At 35.8% G+C, this 13747-nt stretch overlaps 1 protein-coding gene across 4 annotated transcripts; it reads right to left on the minus strand.

Moving 5' to 3' along the window:
* Window positions 1–208: 208 nt before the first annotated feature.
* pald1b (phosphatase domain containing paladin 1b) lies at window positions 209–13649 on the minus strand. Of its 4 annotated transcripts, none has more exons than XM_060872514.1 (21): window positions 12546–13649; window positions 11204–11263; window positions 10696–10896; window positions 10341–10443; window positions 9616–9795; window positions 8977–9141; window positions 8694–8854; window positions 8489–8564; window positions 7387–7538; window positions 7090–7183; window positions 6869–6973; window positions 6669–6764; window positions 6352–6486; window positions 6008–6124; window positions 5744–5923; window positions 4261–4458; window positions 4020–4160; window positions 3825–3896; window positions 3498–3638; window positions 1496–1651; window positions 209–1068 (listed from the first exon to the last, which is right to left on the minus strand). In XM_060872514.1, exons 2-21 carry the CDS (start codon window positions 11245–11247, stop codon window positions 919–921), a joined length of 2667 nt encoding a protein of 888 aa, XP_060728497.1. In that variant the 5' UTR covers window positions 11248–11263; window positions 12546–13649; the 3' UTR covers window positions 209–918. The 4 variants fall into 4 exon arrangements, with proteins under 4 accessions (XP_060728497.1, XP_060728496.1, XP_060728499.1 ...); XM_060872513.1 differs by lacking the exon at window positions 12546–13649 and adding an exon at window positions 11421–12065; XM_060872516.1 differs by lacking the exon at window positions 11204–11263.
* Window positions 13650–13747: the final 98 nt, after the last annotated feature.

The raw sequence follows: 13747 nt of genomic DNA on the forward strand, positions 1-13747 counted from the left end.
ATTACAAATTTCAGATATCATGCCTCATTTTTTCCTTGTTAACATCCGGTTTCTATATAACAGACACCATAATAAAATAGTTATAGTGGTTAATAGTACATAATAGTTGCCATTTTCTAAAAATAGTCACTCACAGGAAACCCTATAGACAGTATATTATATAAATATTTACTAGCCCCTTAATAGGCACACCCGTACATTTACTCACTTGTGTAATTATTCATTTCATTTATTTATATGTTGTTTAATGCCATATCAGCAGCAGTGGCTATATTCATGGCAACAGGGTAATCATTCAGACACCCAATCATTTGGCTGCAGTGCAAAGGATAAAGTCATGGAGATACATGTGAAGAGTTTCAGATAATGTTTACAACAGAATATGGGAAAATGTGATCACAGTAGCTTTGAACATGGCATGGAGGTTGGTGCCATGGTCATTTCTGGGATTACTGATCTCTTGGGATTTTGACGCACAAACATCTCTTGAGTTTGAAAGAAAATGGACAGTTGGAGATTGAACATCAGCGTGTCCTTTTCCAATCTTCAACTATCCAGAGCCTGAGCGTACTGTAGCTTCAGATTTCTGTTTTTGATAGGCGTACAACCTGTTGTAATCCAGCTGCCTCCAGGTCTGCCATCATAAGGTGTGTTGGCTTAACATGACACCACAATGGAATTTACACAACCTCAGAATTTTAATTCCTTTTCATACATCAAGGAATAATCATTGTTTTGTTGAGAAACATGATTTACATTTATTCATTTTTACAGGCAATTTCATTCAAAGCGACGTTTGAGCCAAGCAGTTAGGGGGTTAAGGGTCTTGCTCAAATAACCTGACTGAACCACTGCTCATCAAACCTAAAATAGTGTCCCGAATAGTTAACCAGTCTGTAAAAAAAAACTAGCATTTTGTTAGACGAGCTCTCCACGGATGGGCAGTGAATAAGCGTTGTATTGTCTCCAGCGGTAGCGTAGTCTGGCCAGTGGACAAGTCTTAGGTGCTTCAAACTCAAGAAAGCCCAGCTGGTTGAGGATGTCATAGATGCCAGCTCGTGCTGCCACCTGCCAAATCATGCAGCGAGATGATAGATGAGATTACTTTATAAATACTTCATTCAAATATAAAACAGTAAAGCCAAAATAGTGTAGCTGGTGAGTTAATGCAGCTAAAAATATAATATAATATAATATAATATAATATAATATAATATAATATAATATAATATAATATAATATAATATATATCAGAATTATTAATTCTTTTTACTCCTGTTAAAAATTTGATTCTTGCTTACTTGCATAAGTCAGATCATACTAAAAAAGTAATTAATAAATAACATTATGCACACTGTTATGCAGAGAAAAGCTACAATTTTGTGGCTCCTGAAACAACCTAAGTTTATTTTTTTGTTTGCATGTTTTAAAATTTTAAAGATTTAACCAGAAAAAGTCAGCTCTATGTTTTGGTCTGCATTGAATATGCTGTCACCTGGTACATCCACAGGCTGAATGGTCGTCTCCAGGAGTCTTTCTTCTCCAGGTGGAGGTAGCTGTTGAATAAGATGAGATAAATATAGCGCTCCAGGTACTGCAGGCTTCTCAGACGTAACTGCTGCAGTTCAGTTTCTGATTTTGCTGTTTTGATCTAAAAAGGAAGAAAAAAACAACTATTTGCCATTTGTAATTTCAAGGTATATAGAGCTGATGGCAGAACAAGGAGGATCTTGACATTTTTCTCTGCAAGTTTGTATGCTAGAGACTAGAGGGACAAAATAATTAATTAAATTAATTCATTAATACAAAAATGCATCGAATAGATAGGTTAGTGTTTCAATTGTTCAATTATTCAATTGTTTTAAAGTGGCACATTTCTTTTGTGTGTCACTAATGAGTTTTGATCAATTTTGTTGAGACACTGAAACCTCTTGCACAATTTAAATAAATAAGGAGAATGTTGAAGATTGTTTTTATGTATTCTTTAACTTGTCCATCAAATAGCAATGTGACAATGAGGGCTGATTAAATTGTCACTAAAAATATCTAATACAAAAAAAATTGAGCAGACAGTAAGATTTCGGGAAAGAAAAAACTGAACCAGAACAAAATTAAATGAGGAGCTGAAAAAAAAAGTACTGGAGTTATTGAATAATTCAGCTGAATAAAAGCAACAGGACTGTTCCATTTCTTAACCATGAAAGAATAAATAAGTAAGTTTTATTGTTAAAACGTTAAGAAGTTTCAAGTGTTTTTAAAGGTAGATGAGGTTTGATTTACATTGTTACCTGCTGCATGTGCTGTTTTATAAATGTCTGCGTCAGTAGATATAACACATTTAGTTTATTGCTGGTTACAAAATAAACAATTTGTAAATTGTAAAATGCTTCAAAAATTTGTTATTGTTGTGTAGTTTTTGCTGTTGATTTTTATATTTTTTTTACAGCCTGTTCATGCCTCCTGCAACCACCAGGAGGTGTTCTGAGTAAAAGAGAGAGAAAGAGTTTTCCTTCAGATTATGTAAAGCTCTAATGGACTCTCATTGTGCATTAGAGGATAGAATTTTCTAATTTATTATATATTTAGCAATTTGTCTAAGTTTGAGTTTGAATCCCTTCATGGTGATTACCAATTGAGATCACCTCACCTCATCCTTAGAATGTTCTGCCATGGACCATGGAAAGCCTGATATATTTTGTATGCATTTCTGGTCACAAGCATTAGTATCTTGAAAGCTGATACCTATTCAACAGGAAAGTGTGACTAAATCAGCTTTCTGGAGCCTGATATAGTTTCCTAAGGGTCTGTGGTTGGTTAACTATAATGCCATTCAAGTGGTCTCTTTTTGTGGGCCTTGACCATATATACTGTTGATGTGTATCTGACTCACTGGTGAATACTGGAACTCTGACTTTCAATGCCCCAGTTGTAGAAATATTGTTTGAATTTTTTTTTTAGTTGTTTGCTTGGAATGATTGAAAAAACAATTAATATGCACAAGTTAACTATAAAGAATGAGCTCCCATTGACTAAATAAAGATAACTGTCACCCATCTACAGACAGGCCATAATAATATCTTGTTCTTGTGGCGTAGGGGGCTTTCACACTAGCAGTTTAGTCTGAAACAGAGCATGTTTGGCAGTGAAAATTGGTAATGTGAAAGCTGTCACATGGACCAAGAAGCACACTGTGGTACTGTTCTTGATCTGCAGTTCATGAGGAGGTGAAGTAGCCTGTGCATGCATTTTATCTGATGACATCATTCGTTTCCACAAAACAAATGAAGCATGAGTAGCAAGGGAATAATGGTTGGTGAAAAAAGAAGTGTGGTGCTTTACTGTGCATTATAGCACCAAAAAATGTAGTTTTTGTGAATCAAGTGAGTCTGAACCCAGACTAACCCTGCAGGGGGTGTCATATTTTGACTGCATCAGACATGCAAAATGTGTAAACTACCTCACACGTATAAGCCTGAAGTATGTGCACAAAACGTTACCTGTTTATATGAACATATAATGATCTCCCGTAAGTGGTAATGCATTGGAGTCATTGTCTCACTGACAGCGTCTAGTGCCATGTCCACCTCTCTTTTCATACGGTGACCATCTGGTAGCAGTCTGACCACCTGCATCACCACCTGAACACACAAACACACAGTGCTAAATTTACACACTAGCACCAAAAACTAAACCGTGATGCCACATTAATTACGTCCAGCATGTTTTATTGTCTGCTGAGGAGGTTTACACAGAAACTTGTAAAAACTTGTATAAAAAAATGGTTTGCAAATGGTTTAAAGACTACAGCAAAGAAAACATTGTACCTCAAACTCTCCTTTTGTGTACTTTGCATCAGGGACACTTACAATTTCTTCATCCACGCAGTCAGGAAAGCCCTAAAGAAATCGAGGTTATGACATTATATCTTTGATAAGTCTAAGATTGCTTTTTGAGAGAGATAATTCTTGAAGTCAGGATGCATGTTAATAAATCTGTTCACTGCAGACTGTATAACCTACATTGAAGTGCCAGAGAGTAAGTGTTGCGATGACCATAGCAGTGGTGGTTCGCTCTTTCCCATCACTGCAGTTGAAGATAAAAGCTGAGCTAGGATCCTGATCAAGACTGCTCTTCATGGTCTCTAATAGCCGGTCAAAAAACTAAGGGGCAGCAGTAACACTTAATATCATGTATGCTATAATTTTATTTAAGTGTAATCTTTTACAGTTTATAGCCACCCAGAGGAATGGGTTGAATTACCTCCTCGTTCGGAGCAGAACAATCAGTAAGAGGGATACGCTGATACGTGAGGCCTGGGTGAAAGCTCTTTTGGTTGGCAAAGACATCCTGGACAGTATGACAGCTTTTCAGCATTCTCATCTGCTTCTCCTGTTCAATCACTACCTCAAGCCACTTCTCAGACCTGAGAATTTCCTCCTTTAGTGCCAGCTCCAGCATCTGGGAAACAATGTTGTTCTCTGATTATTTTTGATTTATCTTCTTATAATCAATGTGAATGCAGATTTGACAATAACTCATTCTAAAACTTTTTACATATCAACTTATGAAACACAACTGAGCTGATATACCACACTGCTATACAGTGAATTATTTCACTTTAAGAACTTGATTAAATTTTTAGAAAATTCACTGTTTTTTTCCTATTTGTTCAATAGTCTCCACACTTTGGGAAATGAACACATTTATTTATTTATTTTCAGATAACTTTTAAGAATGCCTTTGACAAAAAAGGACCTTTTAAAATCATTCATATGGCTGGATCAGGATGCTGTCATAAGGTTGTGATTTACTTTAACATGAAACCTGGAAAGCACATCACACACAACACTTCCAAACTGGGAGCAAAATTTGGGAGGAGCGAGTCTTTGTGTGTTTACAAAAAATAGTAATCATCTAAAAGATGCTTTGTAAATAAATTAAAATTTTGCTAAGAAATATTGAATTTAATTACATATGGAGACTTTTGGGACACCCTGTAGTTTAATTTTCTACAAATCACTGGCTTTCAAACGGTCATCACGTCAAGAGTTAATACTTATTTATATGTAAAAAACAGTTCTACTCTGGAGAAAATAACAGGACAAAATTAACAGCACAGAAAATAACAGTGTCTCTTCCTGTCACATCTAACAAGATTGATCGTACACACTCCTCCACAGAAAACATTTTAAACTCTTATATTCTTAGGTTTATATTCCCTCTTTAGATCAGACCAAAGGTTTTAAATAGGGTTCCAATCCAGAGAGTGTGTGGACTATTCAACATTCAATTTTGGTCTCATCTGACCACAACAAACAATTTTAATTGTAGCTTTAGTGTTGCCTGGTGACATTCAGGGGCCACATTTTGTGGGTTGCTTCCTTCATGCAATGTTTCCTAAGAGCTTGTTATGAAGGAAATGTCTAATGGTTTATTTTGAAACTCCAAAGATCTTAGTCTACATTAAATTTACCATCCATTTCACCACAGCACATTTTTCTTATCCAGACTTCTGAAACATACCTGCTCATGTATTTGAAAATTCATTATCTGATTTGCCAATGTCACTATACTATCAGAATATTCTGCGCATAGGGTGCCAAAAGTTATATCCATCTTCATCTATTCTAAGACCAAATTCATAGTTCAGTTCAAATATTTGAATTAAATAGAGTTTAAAGAACTGCAGTGTTGAAGAGCTGACACTATATTAAACATATAGTCAACAAGTATCTTGACGTACCTCATGTTGTTGTGAGTTCTGCACACACACTTGGATTGGTTGCTCCAGACTGCTTGGTTCTCGAGTGGTGAACATCTGCCCATTACCTTCCAGAATCAGTTCCTCTTGCAGATTCACCCATACAATGCTGGAATGCTTCCGTCGCTCATCCGTGAGGTAAGATAACACAACAGAAACACCCTGAAACAGGATTTATATTATTCTAAGTTTTTCACTTAACATAGAATTGCACCAGGATTATAAAAGCCACAAATGAGACTTTACCTCAGAGTTTGGCTGGGCCATACCATACACAGATGTCTTAAGAACTCGTCTGAAGTTGGCCACCCTCATTTCCTTGGCTGTACCAAGTACATCTGGTGCCAAAAACTCACTGGCCACCTTACAAACAACAAGTTAATTATCTTTGTTATTGTGTTTCTGGGGTAAATGCGTTGATATTGTGTGTCAGTTTTTCATTTCAAGTCACATAAAGACTGACAGAAATACTTTCTTATATACTGAGGTGGGGGGAAAATATAATATACGGTTTATAATAATATAAGAATAAGAATTTATAAGACTATAAATAATCTTAGAATAAATAATATAGGCTTTTTGAGCCATACCAGTATCCTGGTTCCATCAGTGACTAGGCTGGCTGGTGCTAAGAGCTCTGAATGGTTCATATTACCAAGGAGCCTGTAGATCCATGCATTCACACAAAGCCACTGACTGAAACTCTGGGCAAACATCTGAGGATACTAGATACCAATAACAAAGAAAGGCAAATCACACAAATATATCATTTTAATTATCTATAAAAACTGTGAAATTGAATGTGAGATAAAGCCATAAAGGGAAGAAAGCTAGTCCTTAATAATAATAATAATAATAATAATAATAATAATAATAATAATAATAATAATAATGAATGTTACAGTACCTGATCATGAAGATATGCATTAAACACTATTAAATAGAAATAAGACTCAAGACTCTGCAGGGTCCTTTGCAAGAAATATGCCTTTGTACTGCTTCCCTATAATAATAATAAAAAAAAGAAAGACACTATTCATTTATCACTTCCCTCTTTCATAATCATTGTTCACATGGTTACAAATTTGCTGAAGACGTTATACTCACTTTTATCTGGTAATCCTCAAAAACTGCTTCCATTTTTCTTTTATTTTCATATATTGCATCTTTGACATTGTGCATTTCTGAACACATTTCAATAGCTCTGTTGACCTACAGTGAAAGAGAAGAAACATTATTAACTCTATTGCAACTGAACTAGAGGCAAAATGTCTACAGATTCTACAGTGTCGTTAAGTATAGTGCTTTCAGCAACTGTAAGAACTAACCTCATCAAGCACTTGTTGACCGTTGGGGAGACAACTGATCAGATTCTGAATGACTTGAAACTCTGGCTGCTGTTTGACGGGTGCGTCCTCTTCCCTTGACAATGTGAGATGAATTTTTCACAATTTAACTTCACGTTTTTGGAATCAATTGTATATATAACCATGACATCAATCACAGTGAATGTATGTAATGAATGTTTTATTTTATTTAAGATTTTTCCATCAATGTTTCAGATAAAAGCAGAGGAGATGATAGCGGTAACATTGCAGTAGTAATAATGCTAGAAATACCCTCACCTGGTGTTATTTTCTGTCTCGTGTAGATGATGAAAGACTAGTGCTCCAAGGATAAGGCCGAGGTTGGTTCGCCCTGCTCCCACCTGGCAGCTGAACAGCAGTGCAGGCAGAGGCCTGGAGCTATCACGCAATATTGATAAGCTAGGGCATTTCTGTATAGGAGGAGAGATCATCACATATGCTTAGTAGGTAAGCATCAGGAAACAACATTGAAATTGACTTATGTAACTTTTCTCTACATAAATGTTTTTTTATGGTATATCTTTGTTCATAATAATAATAATAATCTATTCCATTCCCAGGGTATGTAACCAAAAATGTCCAATCAGTAATTGCCAGATGCTTGGTTAAGATATTTAAAATTGAACTCTGAGAACTGTATTGCCAATTGTATATCTGCAATCTTATACTTACAAAAAAAAATTGCATATAATAAACATTTCACCCAGAATGTAGTAGTCCTTTCCATAGTACCGAAAGAGCACTGGTTAAAGTAGTAAATAACATATGATTGGTTCTTCACCTTCTATTACATTAGAAGATATTATATTATGAGATTATACCATTTATTATTAGATAAAGTATACATATATACATCCAATTTATATTCTAGACAATATTTTAGACAAAATATAGCTCCACATGGCTCTATTCAATTACTGCTGCTTTTTGTTGCAGGCTGAATAGATTTATTATTTGCAAACATGACATCAGCTTCTTGCTATTCAGTTTGAACACAGCTGTACCTACCAGCTAAATCAGACACAATTTTTTATATTTTTGAGGAGTCTGTAAAAGGACATCAAATAACTACTAAATTTTGACAGAACAAAAGTTCTTTATTGGTTTCAAAGCCTGCTTGAAGCAAGTTGTCCCATTATAAAATCTCTATTTCTTTCAGTTGTGTAACTGTGAAAATTTTTGGTCTTGGCAGGCCACCATAGCACCATAAGGTAAGGTAAGGGAAGGTAACAACATTGCAATAAAAAGTGATAGTAGCACAGCACATTTCACTCTTGAAGTGTGGTAAAGTTTGTTCATTAAAGGTTAGAAATAGGTGAGGACAAATAAATATATAAATTAGCATGAGATATGGTCTTACCCTAAGCACATTTACAAAAGCATCAAAATCCTCCTCCAGTGGTGCTCCCTCTGTAGGTAATGGAAGTCTGTAATATCTTGAAGAGAAATTCACTGTGCATTTAGAATTATGAAATGTAACATACATATATGTAATATAAGTAAAAAATAGAATCTTGACCACAAACCGAACTACACATGTTACAAACACAACACTACACATATACCTGTAAGAAGACAAACTGAACTGTGGTCTTTTGTAAACCTCCTCGGTTACATGTATATCCTCCTCAGACATAATCTTGACATGTTGTGGCTCATCTTTGAAGCTTTCAGTGTCATTGTAAACATAGAAGATGTTCTCACCGAGTTTAGCAAAGTCACACAACTGAAGAAAAAGTAAGTTAAAAAACAAGATGTACCAAGTGTGACATAAATATGGTGAATCTTATCTAAAATGAGGAATTTTAGCTACATTTAAACACTAAAAAAACATATTCTATAACCTGCCTCTTTTCTGATAGAGAGCTCTAGCTGCTCTGCTCTGGCCAAAAATCTCAGGTCATTAAGGTTTTCATTGAGGTTTTCTTTCCTCCTGGGAGTGTACGGAATAAAGTCTTGATCCACATGCAGGAAAACAACAGGTTCTTCCCGCACACAGAAGAATATCACTTCCTGTACATATAAGAAAATGTTAAGATGGATAAAGTCTTCTTAATACAGCTGAGCAGATAAAGTGGTAATGAAAGTGTACTATATTATCAGTATACGTAGCTTACTAATTAAATTTCACAGAAGATAGTAGTGACAGCTAGCTAGCAAGAACTATTTAAAAAAATGCAAATAGTCATTTATTCATTTAGTTTTTTTTAACTTATTTACTAATATAAATGACATCACTAAACTAATGAGCTATTCTAGTTGTGTCAAACAGTTATAAAAATCAGTCACTGGATGATTACTGTCTCTCCAAGCATAATGTTTGTCTGAATGAAATGTTGAGGCCAGGCATTGCAGTCTTAAAGCAGTCACCTCTGATTATACAACACCTTTTGTCTGAACTTTTACATTAGAAAACATAAGTGACAACAGATATTTCCTAAACACAACAGATAGTAGAGATTGTTATCTTTCACTAGAATAACTGACCTCATAAGCTTCACTCTCTAGCCTCTGGAGGAGCTGTTTGAAGCCGTTCAGGCTGGCCTGGCCCATTCCAAACAGAGGGTAGTTTTCCTTTGCTTTCCGGAAGTTAGGGGCCCCGTAGCTTCCTGTAGTGTTTAAGACATCTGCTCTACTATTCACATCCTGCACCATAAAAAACTCTCCCTGGGCAATAAAAAGTATATAAATATTGTGAGCATGATAGTCACTCATGTTTTCAGGTAAGCATGACCTAAGACATCCCCTAAAACAGAGAGGAATCGTTCAGTCTTTCAATCATTTAATCTTTCAGTCAGGTCATTATATAACTTTGATATAATATTAAAAACAATAAAAAAACATTAAAAAAAAGAAATATTAGAGCAACAATATTAAAAATTGTTCCATAGAAATAAAACTAGTATAAATAAAGAAATAATCATTTGAGACAATCAGGTTGTAATGACCTTCAATGCTTTCTAAGTGTCTTTCAATGATGAGATTAAAATTAACCTTTTTTTTTAATTGCACAGCTTGATGGCAGGTGTTTATTATTAATTTATTATTAAATTTTATATGTTTATGTAAAAATGTTTATAATTATTTATTATTATTATTAAAGGGTCCCACTCCAACAACTGGTTTTCAACAATTTAACAATTTCCCCATTATAAAATATCTACCCAGTTTTTCATAAAGCTGTAAAATTAGCTTCATAATGTTATACTTACCAGCACTAGGTAATGTTCGGGCAGTGTATCAGATATTTTTCCTACAGAGTAGTTAGCTGAGAGGATACTATCATGAATTTGAAACTCTTCCCGACAGTTATACCTGTTTAAAGAGATAAGCATATGGTTGATTCCACAGCTGATTGAAGAGGGATTTGATTCCCACTTATATCGCCTTTACAAATATTTATTTAAAATATTAGGTAAAATTGTTATATCAAACAATTATAAAAATCAGTTACTGGACGATTGCTGTGGCTCCATGCATATAAGAGGCAATCTAGATAAGACAAATAGTTCACCTATTTTGACTGCATACATCATATTAGACAATTATTTTGGTATTAGTGCTTACGTGATAACAACGGGGGCCACCTTGTTTGTAATAATGGACTTGGCCTTGCTGTTGGGAATGTTCAGAGTCTGCAAAGAGCTGGTGCTCACAGAGCGCTTGTCTTCTGCTATGTCACCAGCTTGCTGATCAATTAGATGTGTAGAAGTCACTGATGCAGGCTGAGACCCTGCACTAGCAGTAGTGCCCATAATCCACACAGAGCTGCAATCAGACCACACACTGAAAGATTTTCACAGGAGAAACTCTAACATACATTTACAAGGAAAACTTTCAGATACAAAGATTTTTTTTTAAGATATTATGACATGACGCACCCTTAATTAATGCACAAGGACACATAAGAACTGTTTCCAGCATGTTCACAGAAAAGAAAACTTTAAACATAACAGACTTCACTTACTAGAGTGGAGTTGCATACCTGATTATGACAATTAGGTATCTAATACAATATATTTCTATGCCATTTGAAATGTCATTTGTAATACATCATTTTAAAGGAATGTCTCACGATCTGCCGGTTGTCCCGATATCCTTTGCTTTTTGCTTCTTCATTTCAGACCTCTTCCAGCTTTAACGAAACAAACCAACAAACAAAGTCCCGTTTTGCTAGCAGTATCTTCTCAAAACAACAACCCTGTTTTCCGAGGCGAAAAGATACAGTAAATGGCAACTAGACATTTGTTTCTCTTTTGTCATGTAACTTTCTGGTTCTTTTCTTACAGCACCAGAGTTGAAGTTGGAGCTCCCGTGGGGGAAGCGGAGAAGTACCGTACATCTGGCAGCCAGACAGCTCTGTGGGCGGCTCCAGACATTCATAGGACAACCCTTTTACATGAAGCAGACCCAGAACACAAACTCTCACACAGCAACACTGAAGACCGAGTGCCAAAACCAAACAGTAGAAAGAGGCACAAACTTCATAATGTCCTTTTAATTAATTCCCTAAAGAAAAAGATTTCCAGAAATAGTTCTGGGGTGATTTTCTACACACGCTTAATATAATAAAAACCTAAGATAAATTGGTAAAATGTTTTTAAGTTTTTATATTTGTATAACTGTGATCCTTAGCCCACACATGATTAGTGATGACCTTTCGGAAGACTTCATTAAAATTCTATTTGTGGCAATACAGGCGAAAAAAAAAAGCATGAAAGAAAATCTCTAAATATGGCCAAAGAAAACTCAGGATGCACTTGTGTGATGTCACACAGATAGGAGGAAGGATGTGAGCACCAAAGGGGGAGGAAGTTCTAAAGTACTAGGGGTACTAATGATTGATATATCCACACAAAGAACGTGTGGATTGTTATCGATTCCAAATTTGCATCAAAAAATAATTTTTGTTAAGGAGAAATTAAACACCTGTGGTGTTGGATGATAGCTACCAAGCTGTAGCTGTGTGAGCTGTGCAGCTTCTGAGCATTTGAAGCAAAATATAAAAAAGCTCTGACGCACCTCAGAGTCACAAACATGTACTTTGGTGTACACAACCAGTTTTGTGTGTATATATATATATATATGTGTGTGTGTGTGTGTCAAGTCAACACAGGCAATAACAGAGCTTTCCAGCACCCAACCACTGCCACATGTTAGATGTTAGTGAGCATATTTCCTTATCTAGATAACAAGGTTCAGCACACTGATGTTCCAAACAAATGAACTTAATTAAAGTGCCCAAAATTATTATTTGAAACATTATTTTTGCTATGTAAGTGAGGCTTTTGCTTTCATGTGGCCACCAAACCAAACGAAAAAGCTCAAAATAAAACTTGTTTCCCTTGAACATGCTCAGTAGAATCGACTAGTCACTGAGGGAAGGAAAGGTGAATATTATAAAACAGATTTCTTACCTAATTACTTCTTCACTTAGATAACCATGAGATTTTCAGTGTTCACATGTCAAGGAGGATGTAGCATAGAATAAAATCCTGTCTAAGTTGTCTTGCATCTCGAATCCCCTCAGAACTAACCCCTCTGTACAGATCCTTTCTCAGTTGTCCTCAGTCATGTGGTCAGGCCTGAATGCAGGACTACAGCAGCGAGGCCGAGGCTAGTTTACACAGAGAGAACAAGGGAGGTGGGCAAGTACTTATCCTCACCACCTCTTCAACTCACACAGAGTGAGGATATGAGATGAGGATGTGGGGGAGGACTCTTGTCTCATACTCTCACCAATCAGCAATTCCATCTCCTGGCAACGTAGCACCTTCAGTTCAACGTGGGAACAGTGATAATGGAGAGGATTTACAGTAAAAGTAAAAGCATTAGTAAATCAACAAGACTTTACACTAAGAGTCTTACTGTACTACAGAAAAGGAGTCAGCAGCACTCATCTACACTTCTTGCTAACCAGTAACAAAAAAAGCCAAAGGAAAACCTAGGTGTAATCGAGCAGCAGAGCTGGGGACATAATTTAAGAGCACTTCTGAGTCTCCGAATTACACGACTGTGCAGAAGAAGGATCTGACATTTAATGTTTCACAATATCCTGCAATCCTCACATAACCAACTGCAGATCGTAGGTTTGGACAACATTCTGAAATACGAATAACGACTATAATAATCTGTGTAAAATAATCACAGTGTGTCCCTTAATTAGTGAATGCAAATGTGGATTTGTTGAATGGGAATGGAAAATTCCGCAAGTGTTACTTTTGTATTTGGGGACAAACAGCCTTGTTTTAGTGCCAGTTTCTTTCAGTGCTTTTAGTCTCAGTTAAATAAAGTCTTTTTAAGAGGTGGCGCCTTTCACTGAGCTGATAAAGAACACCCTCGGCTTGGAGGCCTGCTGGTGTGCCGTGGACAGTGTTGCCATGGGTTTCCAAGCAACTGAGCACTTCTCAAGAATCATTTATACACTGTAGTTTCACCAAGAATATTGTCTGAAAAGAAGCAAAAAGAAGGTTTAAACACTCCAAAAGTGTTTCTTTTTTGGTCCTGTCATCATGGTTAACATTGCCGAAAATATTCTGTGATTACATGTCATTTAAAATGCTATTTAAAGCATTTTTGCGGAGGACCAAATCTACCAAAATAAATAAAGCAATGAAAA

The sequence above is a fragment of the Tachysurus vachellii genome, chromosome 6 (assembly GCF_030014155.1).
Source record: "Tachysurus vachellii isolate PV-2020 chromosome 6, HZAU_Pvac_v1, whole genome shotgun sequence".
Lineage (NCBI taxonomy): Eukaryota > Metazoa > Chordata > Actinopteri > Siluriformes > Bagridae > Tachysurus > Tachysurus vachellii.

Excerpts from the sequence above, each read along its gene's own strand:
- pald1b (XM_060872513.1), bottom strand. The coding sequence starts at position 11,470 with ATGTACGGTACTTCTCCGCTTCCCCCACGGGAGCTCCAACTTCAACTC. Across the intron at positions 7,539-8,488 it reads CTTTTGTAAATGTGCTTAGG|AAATGCCCTAGCTTATCAAT; the intron begins GTAAGACCATAT and ends CCTCCTATACAG. Across the intron at positions 1,652-3,497 it reads TTATATGTTCATATAAACAG|ATCAAAACAGCAAAATCAGA; the intron begins GTAACGTTTTGT and ends CTTCCTTTTTAG.